The sequence below is a fragment of the Peromyscus maniculatus genome, chromosome 15 (genome assembly GCF_049852395.1).
Source record: "Peromyscus maniculatus bairdii isolate BWxNUB_F1_BW_parent chromosome 15, HU_Pman_BW_mat_3.1, whole genome shotgun sequence".
NCBI classification, from domain to species: Eukaryota; Metazoa; Chordata; class Mammalia; order Rodentia; family Cricetidae; genus Peromyscus; species Peromyscus maniculatus.
The window spans coordinates 74,570,713-74,589,581 of NC_134866.1; the positions used below are offsets into that span (position 1 = coordinate 74,570,713).

Sequence of the window (18,869 nt, forward strand, 5' to 3'; positions counted from 1 at the left end):
CATCTGCACTGATGTGCTTGATCACATATGGGCAGGAGGTTCACAGGCTGAAGGTACATCAGGATATATGCTTGCCCCTGATTGGACCAGATGAGAAACGCAATGAATCATGGGTTTTCCTTCTTAAGCCGGCAAACTCTTAGTCTGGGCCATTTCCCAGGAACCTGGGTATGGACCGGGCCAGAGCCTGCCCACCTGGCCAGTATTTAATTAAAGCTTGTTTCAGATCTGGCTTTCAACTGTGGTAGTGGTCTTATTCTCGATTGCTGGGATTAAACAAGACAAAAACATCTTCCACAAGCCACCGACAACACCTCACTGTTCCAATGTCCAAACTGGCTTATATTGTGAGCTATGTGCTTCAACAGTAGGCCTGATTTGCCTTGGTGAATCATCTTCAATCTTGTTGCAGACTAAAATAAGTAAAGGGATGGGGGTGGGGTGGGGTGGGGGAGAAAGTTCTCCTCTTCAATGCTGGCAAACTAAACAGCGTCTTCTTCCAGGGAAATCAGCAAGAATGAGAGGCTGCATAAGGTAATTTCCATTTCAATGAAAACCACTGCCTCCGGGAGTGACTGGAGACTTCCACCCAGCCCTCCAGGCGGAGGCATACATTGAAAACATCAAGTGGGCAGTTTACAGGACTCTCCTCACCCACTGTGTCAAGAGCATAGAAATGTCCCTGCTGCCGGATTAGCAAATCCCACTTCAGTGTGATTCATCTGGAAGGTGGGTGGTGAAGTGCCGTGTGTGTGTGTGTGTGTGTGTGTGTGTGTGTGTGTGTGTGTGTGTGTGTGTGTGTTGTACACGGAGTGCCTGTGGCCGTGGGGGCGACAGGGAAATAAGAAACGGGAGCCAGAATAATTCTTGGGAAAACCATAGTTTAACCAAGTCAACATTTCTCAAGAAAAACTATTGTGTTCAAAACACACGTACAGGAGAAAAAGGAGAGGAAGGCGAAAAGTGAGAGGTCATCTTAACCAGAAAAAATACTTTCAGTCTGAGAAGCAGGCACATACATAGGAGTCAGGTCCAGAACACCTTCTTTGCTGATAACAGTTTTACATACAGGACTTAGAGCTCAATGAGGGAGTGCCTGCCTAGCAAGGGTGAAGGCCTGGGTTCAATCTTCCACACATGTGCACACACATCCACACAGACACGCATGTATACATGTGTGTGCTTTACTTATAACAGCCCCAAATGACTATAAACAACCCAAGTTGATCAGATCATTTTGGAATTTTGGCATAGTCATGCAATTGAGCACCATTCAGGATTAAAAAAAAGGGGTGGTGGGGGTGGTGGGTAGGTTTAGGAAAGTTATACATCAGTGGTACAGCACTTGCTTGGCATCTAGAAGGCCCTGGGTTCCATTTCCTGTTCTGCTCAAAAAGTGAGTAACAATAAAGCATTTACATCTCTCATAGTCCAGCTAGATTCGGGTGAATGCTAGTGAGAAAACGAGCTCAGTGTGGAAAACAAGAGGATGAAGGGAGATAGCTTTTGATGGGGTGAAGTCTACAGAACTGGCAAAGAAACCCATAATTGTTCGGGAACTTGCACCTAATCAGCTGGTGCGTTTTTAGGTTTTTAGGAATACTTAATTTTAATACTTAGTTATTTTGCCGATAATTGTGCCTCAGGGTCTAAAATTTATGTGTCAAAGAAGAAAGTGAATTTATTTCAGCCTCAAGTAGAATATTAATATAAGCCTGAACTATAATTAATATTGTAAATCAATCAATGGGTAAAATCAGATGGGGGAGTAGGAAGAAATGAACTAGGCAGAATTTTAAATCCATGCTATATAGATCAAGCAAAATCTAAGGTGATAATATTTATGTAACTAAATGAGACTGATTTTATTTTAAAGATGGCTAAAAATTTCCATGGTAAGTTATACAAGCTATAAACCTTCTATATTTTTAGTTCCTGGCAACTCTTTTCTTGAGGGTTCAGTGGATATCTTTATGCCAAAGTCAATTCTTCCTCTGCATTCTGAAGGAAATCTACGGCTCAAACTTACTGAACATATTTGCATTAGTACACAGGCTCAATCACACCAAAGTTGCCATAGCAACTCTTGGTAATTGGGCCTTGGCTTCATTTTTAAGGGTAAAAAAAAAGGTGAATCCAAACATGAAGGACTAAGTTTTCACAGAAATTAAAACCAGAATGAGTATGTATTGGGGAATCGTTGATAACAGGATGTGAGAAACTCTAAATTAAGAGACAAAGGAGAAGATGTGTTTTAAATATATCAAACATCTAAAATACAATTAATTGGAAGTTTAGACACAGTGGTTCAGCACTCAGAAGGCTGAGGTGAGAGGGTGGTGAGGTTGGGGCCCACCTGGGCGCTATATATTGAGACCCTAGGGAACAGCATCTCCTGGCAGGGCACCTGTCAACTCCTCCAGTTCACACTAGGGAATTGTGTGGAAGTAACAGTGACCAAGGAGGGCATACTGGGACCTTCCCAGCATCCTAGCAGCATCTCAGACCTCTACCTTTGGTTCCTTCTCTATGATCATGGGGACATGAGATCCCCTCCCATAGGGACTATGCTATATAGAGAGATGGTTTCTATTAAAAAAAAAAAAAAAAAGACAGAACAGTCCATAAAGGAGAATTGAGCACCAGATGTTTGGAACTGGAGAAAAAAAGCATCAAGTTGATGGACAGAAACTAGTTGGTACCCAGACGACCCTCCTCATGAGAAGGGCTTCCCAGAGCTTCTCCTAACAACCGGAGGCCAATCCACTCATGTATAACAGCTGGACTCGAGGATTCATGTTCACCTGACAAGGGACAGGCATCTATGTGAAACCATCTTCAGAAATCTTGATAGTGCATGCCGCTGCTGCTCTCTTGGGGTCCTTTGAAATCCTTCTTTTTCTTTGAGACATGGCTCAGATACACATTTGAAAAAAACAAAAACAAAACAAAGCAAAACAAAAAGACCTACCAATGAAATGCCTGGGGTCCATGATAGATTCAGGCCTGACTACTACATATTTACTGAGAACCTGTTGGAACTCAGAAAAAGAAAAACTATGGTCAATGAGATAGTCTTGGACCTCAAACAACCCTACAGTCCTTCCCCCACATCATCAGGCAGGCTTTCACTATCTGCCCAAACTACAGCAGCTAGTTACTTTAAATAAAGCACTCACATTATTCAGCTGCTAAAAAGCAAAAGATATGATCTGAAGAGAAAACAGAGAACTATTCAGCTGTTAAGAAAAACCTAACTCTGAAATTCACAGACACATAGATGGAGAAACAGTGGATTGGAAATAATCACTGAGTGAAGTAACCCAGACCCATGTTCTTCTCTCACTCGTTGGATCTTCAAATACATATGTTCCATTCAGAATACCCACACAGGTCAGGAAATTAGCAAGGGTCATGGGGGCGTGCTCCCAAGGGAGGGGAGACAGAAACAGTGGTGTAAACAGGTCCAGGAAAGGGAGGAGAGGGAAGAGTACAGTAGGAAAAACATGGAGGGATAATTAACGTGAGAGGAGTTTTGAAAAAGTCATATGGAACATACCACCAAAGAAGCTTCCTAAAATATATACATAGCCATACATACAAAGAGTTTGAGTGGAGTTACCCCATGATGGGCCAACAATGTCCCCACTACATTCCACAGGCTAACAAAGAGCCCAGTGGTAGGAATAGGTTACCTCTTTTGGAGTTACTGGGCAATCAGGTCCCAGAGACCCCCAAACCTTACAGGCTACTGCCTGTCAGAGGCCACAACTGGTGAAGGTGTAGAGAAGAGACTGCAGAATGCTCACCACCAAATGGGATGTCTATGTCACACTCCATCTTCCCGGGGATGTCTATGTCACACTCCATCTTCCCGGGGCTTAGGGACTGTTGCAGAAGATGGTGAGGGAAGACAGAAAGAGCCAGAGGCGGTGGATGAGTACAAGGAATCAGTGTTTACTGGACATGACAGGGTAGTTACACATATGCACCCACAGCAGCTGTGGCAGCATGCTCAAGGCCTGCACCCACTCAAGCCAGACCAACCCCAGCATGGAGAAGGGAGGGGTCGCTCCTAGTTGAGGAGCTATTGGCAATCTGTAGCTTGTGGGACAGGGAAAGCCAGTTCTCTGTAAGGGTGTGGCCTCTTCTAGATTGACTATGCTCTACTGGAAGACCATATACCCAAGGGTGTATGGGCAGCACAAGCTGGACGTGATGAGTTTTTTAAAAAAAGAGAGAGGCAATACAGAGTTAGGTGGGTAGAGAAGGGGGTAGATCTGGGAGGAGTTGGGGGAGATCTGAGTATGGTCAAAATGCACTGAATGAAATTCTCAAAGAACTAATAAAGATATAGCAAAAAAGCAAAAGGGAAACAAATAAAGCATTCATAATACCTGAAGCTGGAAGGTTCTTGGGAGGAGGAGGAGAAAGCTAAAGATCCTCAGTCATCTATTCCTCTCCTCCCACAGGCTCTGGGATAAGGAGTTATTTACTGAAGTCCTCTGCATGGGACAGTGCTGGAGAGCAGAGTTATGGAGGCAAGAATAATGGGACAAGAGTCTTAGGAGTAGGCTGGGCAAAAGCAGGCACACACACAGCCCACCATGTAGGAATAAGGCCCTGCACTCAGATGAGCTTTATAAGAATTCAGATAAGGTGGATGTCCATGTGTTCCAGATGTTCAGAAGGGAAACCTGGCACCTTGATGTCCCCCGGCTCCAGGAAGCCCAGGTTACCTGTGACAGCTGTGAATAACTTCTGGCTCTGCCCAAGAGAAGCCAATGAGTCAACCCTTTTCAATCACCTCATGCTCCTTCCTGAAGGAGTTGATAATCTTGGCAGAACGAACTATATCTCGAGCTGAATTTGCCATTATTTGGTCTGAGAATTTTCTTGATGGATATTTTACCATGAAAAGATGCAATTAACCACGTGTATGGATTTCCACGTCTAAACAATTATTCCCTTCTCTTTTGGTGCTATGAGAGTCCCGTCGCTAGTGTCGAAAAGCACTATTTACAGAAGGAAGATTGTACTCGTAGGCTGTTCCAATATTCTCATTCCTCCCTGCACACACTCACTCCACCCATATTTGTGCTAGACTGAAACAAATGTGCAAACAGCACCAATAAAAAGCAGCTGAAGGTGCACATTCCTGGACCCTAATTAAGCCAGGATGCCCGATTCACAGCTGTTCCTACTACGGAAAATGTTTTTATAATAAACAATGGCACTGAAGAGTCATTTTGTTCTCTGTTTCCACATTCGACAATTTACACCAACATATTCCTTGATTCCTGGTCTTGGAGTCACATCATCATGCTGCGACGTGTGAACCTGGGGCGGGTGTGTGGTCTTGGTCCACGTCACAAAGGTGGTCGTCGGTACTTCAAGACTGCTCTCTTCAAGATCACACAACTACTGAGAGAACCAGGAAGGAGATCTTCCAGGCTTCATCCACTGTTTGAGAGGAACACAGTCAGCCCATGGACTCCACACCGTGTAACCAAGGCCAGATAAAACATGGTGCCTGATCTTGTCATTTACCTAACACTGCTCTGATAACCCCATTTTCCATTGTTTCTACAGTGGGTACGGAGTGAACAACTGAGCCTTTCTCTTCCTGTGAATACAATTTGGTCTGTAGGTTGGTACTACCCTCCCCCCTGCTCCAGTACCACCCTCATAAAATTAAGTAGTGTGGACATGTCTCATTAAATCCCACCAAGTCTAAAAGTAAATGCCCGGTTGTGTCATGGTGCCTCACAAAGTCCTTTATTATGAGAAGAGGACAAAAGGGACACAGGTTTGCTGCCACGAGAAGTACCTGTTGACCTAGATGTGACTTTAGATCACTTCTTTATAAATATCATCCTGAAAGCAGATCGGAGCCATTGCCAGACACCAAACCTGCTGGTACCTTGCTTTGGACTTCATTGTCCAGCCCCGGGAAATGTGTTACAGTAGTACAACAGATGAGTCAGTCAGGACTGACTGACCGGTCTTGTTGTACATGGCCTGTATGACTCCAGGACTTTCCTTTCTCACCACAGTAACTGGGTCCTTCCAGGCCTACTTCTGTCTGGTGGCTTTAAGGAGGTGGATGACCTTGGTAGCACCCAGAGGCCCAGCTGGGAGACTTCCTCCTCCATCCCCCCTCCATTGCATTACAGCTCCACATCAGCTCCACCACACCTTGGACTTTATCACTACCTGGAAATACTCCACCTCTGCATTGCACACTTCCAAATCTCTGGCTACAGCCTCTATTTACTGGTCTCCACTTCCTTGTTCTTAGGTATCCTGCCCATATCCTCATCACCCCATCCCCCTCTTACCCATTCTGGCTTCACCAGCCACAGTAGCCAGATGGGCCCTCAAGGCTGCCTAATTCCAGTGATGTTCACATTAACACCATGGGTCTTGGTGTCCCAGGCCCTTGTCAGAGCCATCACACTGAGCCTGAGGCCTGGCCACCTCATTCATTTCCCCTTTGCACTGTTGGAGAAAGTTACATGAACCCATGATTGGCTTTGCAAAAAAAAACTTCAAACTTCAGCTGTCTTCTCAGAACTGCTCTGGCTTCCTGCCCATCCTGGTGGAAGCACTTCTGCTTCTCCTTCCATCAGGCTCCCATCCCATCAGTGTAGCCCTCAGTACCCTGCCTCCCCTCCCACCCCAGAGGAAGGAGGGCTCCTCTGTTCTTCGGATCAAAGCCAGGTGGAGAAGCTGGAAGCAGAGACAGCATCAACCACAGTGCTTCTATCTTCACTCTCAAATGCACACTCCTCAAACCGCAGGGGCCATCAAAATTCACCTGAGCAACTTATTCAAATGTAGATGCCTAGCCAGGCAGTGGTGGTACATGCCAGCACTGGGGAGGCAGAGGCAGTCTTGTCTACAGAGTGAGTTCCAGGACTGTTTCACAGAGAACCCCTGTCTTGAAAAAAACAAAACCAAACAAAGGTAGGTAGGTAGGTAGGTAGGTAGGTAGGTAGGTATAGGTAGGTAGGTGGGTAGGTGAGTAGACAGACAGATTCCACAGACCTACTCCTTAAGAACTGCATTTATACCATTTAGGTCAATCTCCTAAGCACCCATATAACCTTAATGCAGGATGTAACTAAATTTGGGGTTCGCCTTCTGTGGTGGTTTGAAAGAAAATGGCCCTGAAAGGGAGTGGCATTAATGGGAGGTGTGGTCTTGTTGAAGTAGTGGCCTTGTTGGAGGAAGTGTGTCACTGCGAGGGTGGGCTCTGAGGTCTCCTATGCTCAAGATACTGCCCAGTGTCTCAGGCCCCTTCCTGTTTTCCTATACAAGATGTAGAACTCTCAGCTACCTCTCCTGAACCAAGTCTGCCTGCATGGTACCATGTCCCACCATGACGAAAATGGACTAAACCTCTGAACTGTAAGCCAGACCATTAAATGTTTTTCTTTGTAAGAGTTGCTGTGGCCATGGTGTCTCTTCACAGCAGTAGAAACAAGCCCTAACTAAGACACCTCCCTACATTTCCTTCTCACAAATGATGTAGCTGTTGTAGCATATGCCATGCAAAATACCAAAGGCACCAAAAGACTGTATTACAAATTATAGGACAGAAAGAGCAAAAAAAAAGTCAAGGGATATTTAAACCAATCCAGGCAAGACTCAATGGGGGAAGATTGTGAAATAACTAGAAATGTTGCTTTCTAGACTTCTGTCCTAACACCTAAATGGATTTAAATTTGTCCAAAGGAAAAAAAAATAATAATGAAAGACAAGTGACAAGGACCTACACATAGCTAACCTCCATACTAGGAATTCAGCATCAAACCAAGAACTTAAATTGAATTTATCAAAAAAATGCAATATTTATTGCTACTGTTGAGCTTTCTAACTAATATTTTCCTGGTAAATATGACTTGAAGAGACTCACAGAGTAGAAGTATTACCAGACAGCCAGAAGACATTTTTCTTCATCCCAAACCTAGCACTAAAGCAACCATGGCTAAGGGATCTCATGAACTCATCGGAGTCTAGGTTCTCTGCATGAAGGAATGGGGTCCTGGCTCCCCTTGGGGAACACGGTACTCATCCTGAGAAAGCAAATAAAGGCCCCTTGGCATTCTGCAGCCATTCTGAGGTGGAAGGCATAAGGAGTCTGTCTGTAATTGTCAGTTCTCCCCCAGCAGCTTCCCTCAGAGCCTACACCGTGAATAAAGATATTGTTTTATGAGTTTTAAGCATCACAGCGTGAGGCAGCATCTGGTTCACACAGGAAGGAAGAGACTGCAGTGGTGTTTGCTATTCATACCTTTTGATGTCTCAACAAAAAGCCAAGCACACTGTGAAACCGGTCATAATAGCGGCAGACCAAGACGATGAGTGAGAAATCCAGACCTAACCAAGAATAGCGATGAATGAAGACTATCTTGAATGAGGAGGAGAAAGTCTGTAGTACAGAAAACAGACAATTCCTATAAATATTTAAAAAAAAAAAACACCAAGAGATGACAAAGGAGAAGAAAGAAAGAAGAAAGAAGCTACGGACGAGGCAAAGCCCTTCAGGATGAATGGATCTCATCGGTAGCACTCAGAACAAAACTGAGCCAGGTGCAGGAGTGCTTGTAATTCCAACACTCAGGATGCTGAGGCACGAAGATCACAAAGTCAAGGCCAGCATGGACTATGAGAAAGAGAGAAACAAACAAATAATAAAAGCAACAGGAAGAGGGAGGGAGGGAGAGAGGGAGGGAGGGAGAGTGCCCAAAATGGGTAATGATACTAATCCCTCTAAACTTAAAAAGTAAGAAACCGTCAAGTGTTGTGGGATATTTTGATCACACTCTGACACTTCTGAGACTGACAATCAGTTTGCTTTGAATCAGAGGGTGGAGCCAGCTGACCAAAGAGGACACAGAGAAAGACACAGGAAGTAGTAGGGCGGGGCTTAGAAAGATTCTCCGCCCTTTTGGATGGAGGAAGAAGAGAGAGAGGAGGTCACTGGTTGGTTCTCTGCTGCTTCTCTGATCATTCATGTTCTTACCCAATATCTGACTCACGTGTTTTTATTGATAAAGGATAATTAGATAAACACTTCAATCAAGAGCTGGGAAGAGCTAGCCCATAAGAATAAAATCCTAGACCAGCATGAACTGACAGCAATGAAGACATGACCAAGTAGTAGGAACCAAGTATGCTCATGAATATCTGGAATCCCAGTACTTTAGAGCGTGTGGCAGAGGATACCAAGTCAGAAGCCAGCTGGGGCTATATAGCAAACTTAAGGCCAGCCTTAGTAATATAGCAATACCATGTCTCCAAAAAAGAAAAAAAAAAAGAAAAAAAAAGAAAAAAGAAAGGGTGGGGGAGGGAGGGAGGGAGGGAGGGAGGGAGGGAGGAAGGAAGGAAGGAAGGAAGGAAGGAAGGAAGGAAGGAAGGAAGGAAGGAAGGAAGGAAGGAAGGAAGAAGTGGGGTAATGCTTTATGTTTTAATGCACACAGTTGATATCAGATAGACCTGGTTATAATACTTTTTTGTGGCTTGTTGGCTATGACACTGAACACATACTAAAGTCTTCCCAGGACTTGGCTTCTTCATCTACGAACTGAGGATTGCCCATCTCCCCAGGATGGCAAGGACACCTGAGGCCATGTGTAGTGACTGCTCAGAGTATGGTGCCTTGTGAATAATAGTCACTCATGTGACACCTTGTTTGTGACATTTGAGACCATGGAAAGTTTCAAGCCCCTCCCAGGCCTCCAACCCTAAGAGCCTGAGAAACAAACACAAACACTGGGGTCAAATACTAGTTGCTTAACTTGTCCATGGCTTAAGACGATTAACAGGAGCATACCTGCCAGGGACCTAGTCAACAAACGGCCACAGTTAGAGCACACAATATGTGGACTAACCCCTCCCCCCCCCAAAAAAAAAAACCCTTCCAAAGAGGTGTCCCATGGCCAGGCTTAGCTAATCGAGACCACAAAAGTGAGTTCCTCTGAGTCACAAAGCAATCAAGCAGGAAATTTCCCAATGTCCTCTACTGCCCACACTCGGTCCCCTGCCAAAACCCATGGCTTCTTCCTTTACATCTTCAATCGCCATTCCTTCGGCTGCAACTCCATAGTACCTCCCCCTAGTCACCACCCAGCTGGACCTCAGCATCAGCATCTCCACTTCTGCCCTAAGTCCCGCGGGCTGGCAGTAGGGCTGGCCAACATCCTGCCTCCTTGTGTCCCATGAAGATACCCATCAAGACCATGTCTCATTCTTTTCCAAGTTACTCCAGCTGAGTCCTTTCTTCTAGAAGACTATTCCTTTCCCCGTTGTTAGGATGTACCTAGCCCTGGCCTGCCTGAAAGGGTAGAACCCTGCCCCATGTGGCTACCAATGCAAACTGGTTGGAAAACAGCCCCCCAAACAGGCCAGTGATCCTCACAGCAGGACCTCCTCTCACCTGGGAGCCAGACCTGAGAGGGACCACTGCTGTGGGCTGACCACCCTTCCGATTCCACCAGCTGCTCTGTGGAGTAGCCCTGTGTTCTTTCTCTCTCCCTCTCAGCACAGCTGAGGGAACGGATGGGGAGGGCAAAAAAGAAGAGAGAGGCAGTTACCATCGAAACAAGAAAACCGTTTATGGGCTGCAAATACAATTAAGAAATCCCCTGAAATAATGTATAGAGCAACAAGTTTCTCAATAAACTGCATACCAAGATATCACCCCCAAAATTCCAAATTTAGCTGTGCTTGCGAGCACATCCAAGGGTAGGGTGTCCTTAAGAATAAGGACAAAGAGGCCCCAGCATGAAGGGGGAATTCAGTAGATTCTGTGAAGTATTTCCCAGGCACGACCATTTTCTTTTTAAGTAAGCACAATTATTCATCGTACACCAAAACCACACTTGTGGCTTCTGCTTGCTTAGACATTTGAGGCACATCTCTTCTCATGCCTGATTCTCTATTCTCTAGCCCACTGCAGATCAGGTTAGCACTTGAGACTTGATTTAAACAACAAGGTGTCCTTTTGGTTTCTGAATTGTAAACAGGACACAAAAGCACTCACACCCAAGTTTTGTTTTGTTTCTAGGGCACATTTAACAAAAACCCACCCCATGTTTAGGCATACAGGCAACAACTTGGCCACACCTAGCTCTATCAAGACAATATTTCGAAACAAGCCCTTCACCAAGAAAAGCCCCCTTTCCCCCACCCCCACCCCCACCCCCATCCCCGCCAACACACACTTATTTTTAAACTCAGGGCAGAAAAGAGTGAGCATAGCAAAATTTGTGTGTGCATTTTCTCCTTCCTTAAGAAAGAAATAAGATACCACAGAGACCTTCCTTACATACAATAGTGGCTCCATTCATAACTGTGAGTTCAACTGTAATGTCCAAATTCCCTGTCTGTGTCTTGCCAAGATTTCTCCTCCTGTTCTCTGACCTTCATAATGGCCCCAGTTGGATTTCCTTCTTCAGCCTAGAGTTCTCCCAAACTGAACCCTCAGTCTCAACTTTTTTTTATAGCTGTCCCCAACAAAGGACTGCCTTTCTTAAAAATGTACTCATTTTCATGACTCAAAATATATTTTACATAAATCAGTAAGGAGCACTCAGCAGTACTAATTCTTTAAATAAAAGGAGTAACTTTTCCAAACAGTGGGATTTCTGGCATCAGCAAGAACCTTTCAAAGCCCATAGGAGCAGCACACGCCTGCCCAGTCCTGTGTCAGCAAAATTCTCACCACAAAGCAGCTATACAGCCAGCTTGCGGGATATCTAAAAAGGAAACTTAAACTGAGTCTATTTAATCTTAAGTTATAAGACAGACCAGTGAACTAGCTCAGGGCTAGGAGTGTTGGCTCAGTGGGAAAGTGCATGTATAGCATCCAAGAGGTCCTGGGCTCTATCTTTTATAACAAAAACTCTCAAAATCCATCCATCCATCCATCCATCCATCCATCCATCCATCCATCCATCCACCCACCCACCCACCCACCCACCCACCCATCCATCCATCCATCCATCCATCCATCCATCCATCCATCCATCCATCCATCCATCAATCAAGGCAGTGATGATCTTAGTACCATTACCATGAGACCAAGACATCAGCCAATTCCTGGCTGGGTGTCTGTCAGTAACAAAAGGATACACCCCCTCAGTTCCCCCAGCAAAATGTATCAGTTCTAAGAAGATGGACACATGGCCAGGAATGTAGCTTCTAAGGTGTCCCCCAGAGGTCTTCTTGAATTCACAGTCCTGTGCATTCCGTTCACTCTGAACATGGCCTTGATTCTAATCAGTAACATACACCAGAAAGGATCTGAAAATAGGTTCTAGACTACCTGCCTTCCAGCTTATGCTCTTACACACTTACTCCAGCGGAAGATGTTTGCCAGCTGTGCCCGAGTGCCTGGCAACCGAGAGAAGGAAAGGCTCGACCTACCAGCTGTTAGGAGCAGGGGTCCCGGGTCCAATGTGAGGAACTGAGTCCTGTCAACAGCACTAAACTAGCTTGAAATGGATGTGCCCCTTTGGGAACACTGAGGTGACTGCAGCCTTGTGAGAAATCCAGAACCCAAGAACCCACTCAGGCTATCCCTGGACGGAACGTATCTGCTAAGAACCAGCTCACCTGCTTTATGAGCTGCACGAAGGACCCTCTCCAAACCTGTCTGCCTAAAGGAACGTCAATCACTTTTATTAAGATAACCATCATACCAGATAACTCATCCTTTCCAATCCAAGTCTGTAATTCACTGTTCATTTTTAATTTCTGCCACCATCAACACAGTCAATTTTAGAACTTTTTTTTTTTTTTTTTTTTTTTTATCATCCTCAACAGAAATCCCAGGTCCATCCTGGGTCATTCACAACTACCCCCCGCCCTGTGCCCAGGTCTTACCAAAAGCCATCACCTCTACAGATCTGTCCAGTCTAATACTTTCGATGTTCATAAATATTACAACACGAATACGTGCATCCTATTTTATAGCTGTACTTTATTTCATTGTGTAGACATGCTATATTTTATTTATTCATTAATTTGCTGTGGATGGATTCAGTTTGATTTTTACCTTTTACTAATATAAATAATGGACTGGATATACATTTTTGCGTGGACATTAGGTTTTTCGTGCTCAAGAGTACAGACCTGGGATTGGGATTGTTAAATCACGTGGCCACTCTATGCTTGGTAACTGAAAGACCTGCCAGATACTTCTAAAGGAGCAGCACCATTTTATCATCCAACCCGCAATCCACAAGGCTCCAAATTCTGTGCATCTTGGATGACACTTGTTACAATGTGTCATTTGTGCTACAGCTAATGAGAAGTAGTAGCTCACTGTTTTGATTTGGAGTTCCCTAGTAACCAATGTGGAATAATCTTACCACGGTTTTTATTGGTTATTTGTTTACCTGTTTTAGTGAAGTTTACTCTTAACTTTTGTTTAAATTAGGGGGCTTTGCTTATTTGTTTGTTTGTTTGTTTGTTTTGAGCCAGGGTCTTCCTGTGTAGTCCTGTCTGGCCTGAAACTCTCTATGTAGACCAGGCTGGCCTTGAACTCAGAGATCGGCTTTCCTCTGACTCCCATGAGAAAGAATTACAGATGTGTGCTACCTTGCCCAGCCTGTCCATTTTAATTTTAGACTCTTAGCGTTTTACACCCTAAGTCCTTACTCTGATGTACTGTCTGTGTGCTTTCTTTTTAATTTGATTTTATGTGTATGTTTTGGCTGCAGGTACGTCTGTGTACCATGTACACGCCTGGTGCCCACCAAGGCCAGAAGAAGGAATTGGAGCCCCCTGGAACTGGAGTTTCAGATGGTTGTTATCCACCATGTGGGTGCTGCAAACAGAACCCAGGGCCTCTGCAAGAACAGCAACAGCTCTTAACCACTGAGTATCTCTCCAGCACCTGTGCTTTCTCTATGGGACATTTTGACAAAAATAAATAAATAAATAAATAAATAATAAAACAAACAAACAAAAAACATTCTGACAAAAACCAACCTTCTAAAATACCAACAGGACGGAAGGTTTCATTAAGTCTATAGACCAATTTAGAAAGCTGCGTGTACATGTAGGCATACATATGTGTGCTCTCCCGTGAATGTGGGCATTCAATAGGTACAGAGGTCAGAGGGCAACCTGTGGGTTGGTCCTCACCTTCTTCTTTGTGACAGGGTGTTGTGCTGTTTACCACTGAGCATGCCAGGCAAGTTGGCCTGTGAGCTTCCAGGATACTTTCAGCTCAGCCCCCCATCTCACTACAGGAGTGGACCATGTCCAGCTCCGGCTTCTTGGGATCTGACCTCAGGGGGTCATAGATGTATGGCAAGAGATCCTGAGCCGTCTCCCCAGCTTTGAAAACTTTATATTCTTATAGTCTATTATTGCCAAGACATTTTTTCTTAGGAAATTTTCCTCAAAGAATCTGGGACTACCTTTATGACAAAAATATAAAAAGAGAAAAAAAAATCACTAATGAGCTGCAATAACACTGAAGAAGATAACAAGCTGCAAAGATTCATCTTCGTCACTTTGCCAGACTGAAGAGACAGCTACGCTTACACAACCACCACACCACCAGATGTCTGGCCTGTACCAGCAGTCACAGAATACTTTCCCTCTTTCCGTGATTTTAAAAAAATAAATAAAATCAGGAAGAAGGCGGGACAGGTAGTCGTACCTACCAACCAACTAACAGAGCAAATGGGACTTCCCCAGTGGATTGGATGACATGCCCATCATCACACTGTGCAAGCTGGGACCAGGAAATCAGATCTACCAACTCTGTCTGGGTCATGCTTCTCTCCCATGACACTCTTTCCCACTTGGGTAAAAAATAAAGCACACACCTAGGGTGAGGAACATATGTCAGCAAAGAAAAGGAAAGTCCTCCTACTAATTCTCAGACTTTGTCAGGGGGTGCAAGTCACGACTGTGCACCTAGGAATCTCTTCCTTTATCTTGTTTTTTTAAGCAAGAATGAGACTAAGAGAGTGTGTTCAATAATCTTCCACTGGCGAGGACTCTTAGTGTCTTCCTACCTAATGTAGACTGTACAAGCATGTTAAGTAATTCTTAAAAGTTGATTATTAGAGCATAAAGTTGCATGGCACTGTTAAAAGAGGAAACAAGACTGAGAACCCCCAGCAAAGCAATGCCAAATTCAACCAAGGATTAGTATTTTATAAAACACTGAGTAAAATCCTCCTCCTTCTAGCTCTATAGACAACTACTTATCAGTGACCAGAGATAATTACCATCCATGACCACTTCACCGAGTGTTTATTGGGTGCGGAGGTAAGAGGACACCTAGGTCACCTGTCTCACAGAGCACTATATCAATGCTAACTAGAAGCACCGGCTCAGCAAAGGGCAGAGTCCTAAGGAGACATTTGCACGTTGGACTCTTTATCTTCACTTTCTCCGAGGAGAACCCAGCCAGCATTTAATTAATCCAAAGAGTCTAAAAGAGTCAATGTGATTTTATAGACAACATACCCAAGTGGCCACACACCCACAAGTTAAGGAGATTGCAGTCATAAACCCGCCTCATAGTTTAGTGACCCATGGACTTCAGTCACATAGGCCATTGTTGGGCAAGAGGTCACAAAAAGATCTCCTAAGGACACTCTTGGGGAAAAGAAATTGGGTTGAAGTTATTGTTGCTGCCCTGTATCCAAGCCAGTGAGATGCAGAATCTAAAATAATCTAATTTGTCCTGTAGTTTTCTGGGAGGCTCTGAGGAAGGGCAAAGGAAGATTTGCCTCCCTGGCCCCTTGACATTGACCTCTCTCAATTCTCCACAACCATAAAACGGTATCTCACAGCCTGTTACCAACAAGACGGCAGCTGAATTATTACCAGCATATGCACAGATGAGTGTGGTACCCATCCAGCTGTGATTAAGGGCTGACTTGAATGAACTGAGTCCATCCTGCCATGCTGACCTGGCAATGGCAAGACAGATGTGTCCAAATCTAAATTATAGGTGACAGGTAAGAGTATCTCTCTGGCCAGCCACAATCCTGATAATTCTTTGGAACTGTTGGCTCATTCAGGAAACTTCTGGTCATCAAATCCCACAATTTTACCCCAAGGCTAAGCTCCAAGAACATGGACAGAAGACAGACTAAACCTCTCACCTCTTGGCTTCCTCCAGGTGGCACAGGTACTCATAGGCGATGTTCTGCCGCCTCCTCTCATCCATCTCCTCTGCAGACAGCCTTTCATCATCCACAATTGCTAGAAATATAGGAGAACAATGCGTTACTTAAAAATTATTTATTCACGTTAATAGCACAGTAAGTTAGACATCTACTCGGTGGTCTTGTCAATACATATTCCTTACTTAGAGGTGCATAAGCTTGCTTCATTCCATTTGCAAGGGGCAAACCTTAGCTTAAGTCATGTTTTATGTCTCGTCCAAGAGTTGTGACAGATTTAATTCTGTAGACAACATACCAAAGTGGAATTCCTTATGACACATAATGTCATTGTATGTTGCAAATACCCATCCTCACTCCCCATTCCTCCTTTCTCCAGCTGGTTTACCTCCTTCCCATTTCTGCTTTCATCTTACACACACACACACACACACACACACACACACACACACACACGCACACACACGCACACACGCGCACACACACACACAATTTTTAAAAAATAAATTTTAAAAACAAACAAACCCACCAAGGGGCCGGAGAGATAGCTCAGTGGTTAACAGCACTTGCTGCTCTTACAGAGGACTGTTTGGTATCCAGCATGTGCAGGCAGCTCAGAAATGCCTGTAATTCCACTTCTAAGAGATCCAACACCCTCCTGGACAACTCTCACATACATGATGCACAAACATACACCCAAACACACACATACACATAAAAGAAAATACATTTTAAAAATAAGTCCCTTTCCCTTTGCATTTTATCATAATGGTTTTATTTGCTCTTTTAAAGATTTGCTTTTATAATTTTTAATTGTGTGTGTGTGCCCACATGCACCCGCATATGTGACTGTGTGTGTGTACACGTGTGTCTGTGTGTCTCTGTACGTATGCACATGTATGCCTGTGTGGGGAGGTGTATGCATGTGCAGGTGAGGAATCAGACATGTCTGGTAGAGAGTTATAGGCAGTGTGAGCCATCTGACGTAGGTTCTGTGGACCAAACTTGAGTCTTCTGCAAGAGCAGTATGTGATCTTAACTCTTGAGCCAATTCTCTGGCCTTTATGTAGTTTTAGGTTTGTTTGTGTGTGTGTGGTTTTTGTTTTTGTTTTAGATTTACTTATTTTTCTATTTTATGTGCATGGGTGTTTTGCCTGCTTGCATGTCTGTATACGACATGATTACCCTGTGCCCACAGAGGCCAGAAGAATGCATCTGATCCCCTGGAACTGAAGCTACAGGTGTTTGTGAACTGCCATGCAGGTATTGGGAATTGAACCCAGGTCCTCTAGAAGAGTAGTCTTTGCTCTTAACCACTTAGCAATCTCTTTAGCTGCATGTTATTATTTTTAGCAGAATAGAAGCAGGTCTGAAGTTAAGGGCTGACACTATTAGACTGAGACTAGCAAACAGATTTCTTGAGGGGAATTCAGTGAATTCAGACAGCCTCAAATGAATTAGAACCTGGCCTGCTAGCAACACCATCTGTAACAATACTCTGGAAGGTGTCTAGTGGCTAAGCTTGGAGTCAGTGACCTTATGATGCATCCCAGACATTCTGGGGTTGAACAGAGAATCTACATGTGTTCGTCCCTTCTTAATCCTCAAGGGAATTGCTACTTCTCATCCAACCCCAAATACCAAGGAATCCCATTGTAGAAACAGCAGAGTCCCTGGCTACTTACAACCTTTCTGGTTGATGGGTATCTTAAGGGCAAAACTAAAGGAATCAGGAAGGAAGTTTACAAGCCTACAAAGTTTCTTCTAATTCAGGCTTACTTTATTAACTCGAACACTTTGTCCTAGGATTTCTGTGGAGATCACAGCCTTACAAGAAGTCCTGACCACTCTTCTGCCCACAGCACCCAGCTGTGACTTCACCAAAGCCATCACTGTTTATTTGCATGGCAACACTGCTTTCTCCCAGAAAGGACCCATCCTTTTGTGTTTCCAGGCTGGTAACTACACTGGGTCATTTTTACACGTAGGATTGTGTGGGGAGCAAGTGTACCCCTGTATGAATGAACATTCATGACATGAGCATGGCCACATCAAGGATCCCAATGCCTCAGATCCATGGCCATCGTATGGATGTTCACGCGTACAGAAAATGTCAACCACAGCTTCCCCCTCCTGGATGGATGACTGCATCATGAGGCTGCTCCTCTACAAAGACGACACCACCACCACCACCACCACCACCCCCCCCCCCCCCCGCGCCGCAAAACACACACACACACACACACACACACACACACACACGGGGCAGCGGGGGAGGGAGGGAGGGAGGGAAGGGAGGGAGGGAGGGAGGGAGAGAGGGAGAGAGGGAGAGAGGGAGAGAGAGAGAGAGAGAGAGAGAGAGAGAGAGAGAGAGAGAGAGAGAGAGAGAGAGAGATTGATTGAGATTAACTAGCCCACCTCCTTGTTGAGTTAGATATAATAATGGAGCTATGTCTCTGGGCTGCTGGTGCATTTCCATCAGGGCGAACAGCCTACCCAACTCCAGTCCCTCTGTCCATGTGCCTGTATTTCTTCATCCCATCACCCCAGTGCCGACTAGGTCAATGTCACAGCTGTGCAGGTTGGGACAGGAATGCTACTCACAGTGGAAAAGGGAGGGATGGAAAAGCATCTGTGGACTCTAAGATGACCAGGCTAAATCCAGACTTGACCAATGAGGGGTCGATCACAGAACCTTCATGG

At 44.7% G+C, this 18,869-nt stretch overlaps 1 protein-coding gene across 1 annotated transcript in view; it reads right to left on the reverse strand.

The window, feature by feature from the left end:
• The window catches only part of Iqgap2 (IQ motif containing GTPase activating protein 2), a 278,808-nt gene that overhangs the window by 209,847 nt on the left and 50,092 nt on the right, over positions 1-18,869 (reverse strand). The window contains exon 2 of the mRNA XM_006985748.4: positions 16,146-16,245. Within this exon, the coding sequence (XP_006985810.2) occupies positions 16,146-16,245 (100 nt within the window). The remainder of the gene's footprint in view (positions 1-16,145; positions 16,246-18,869) is intronic.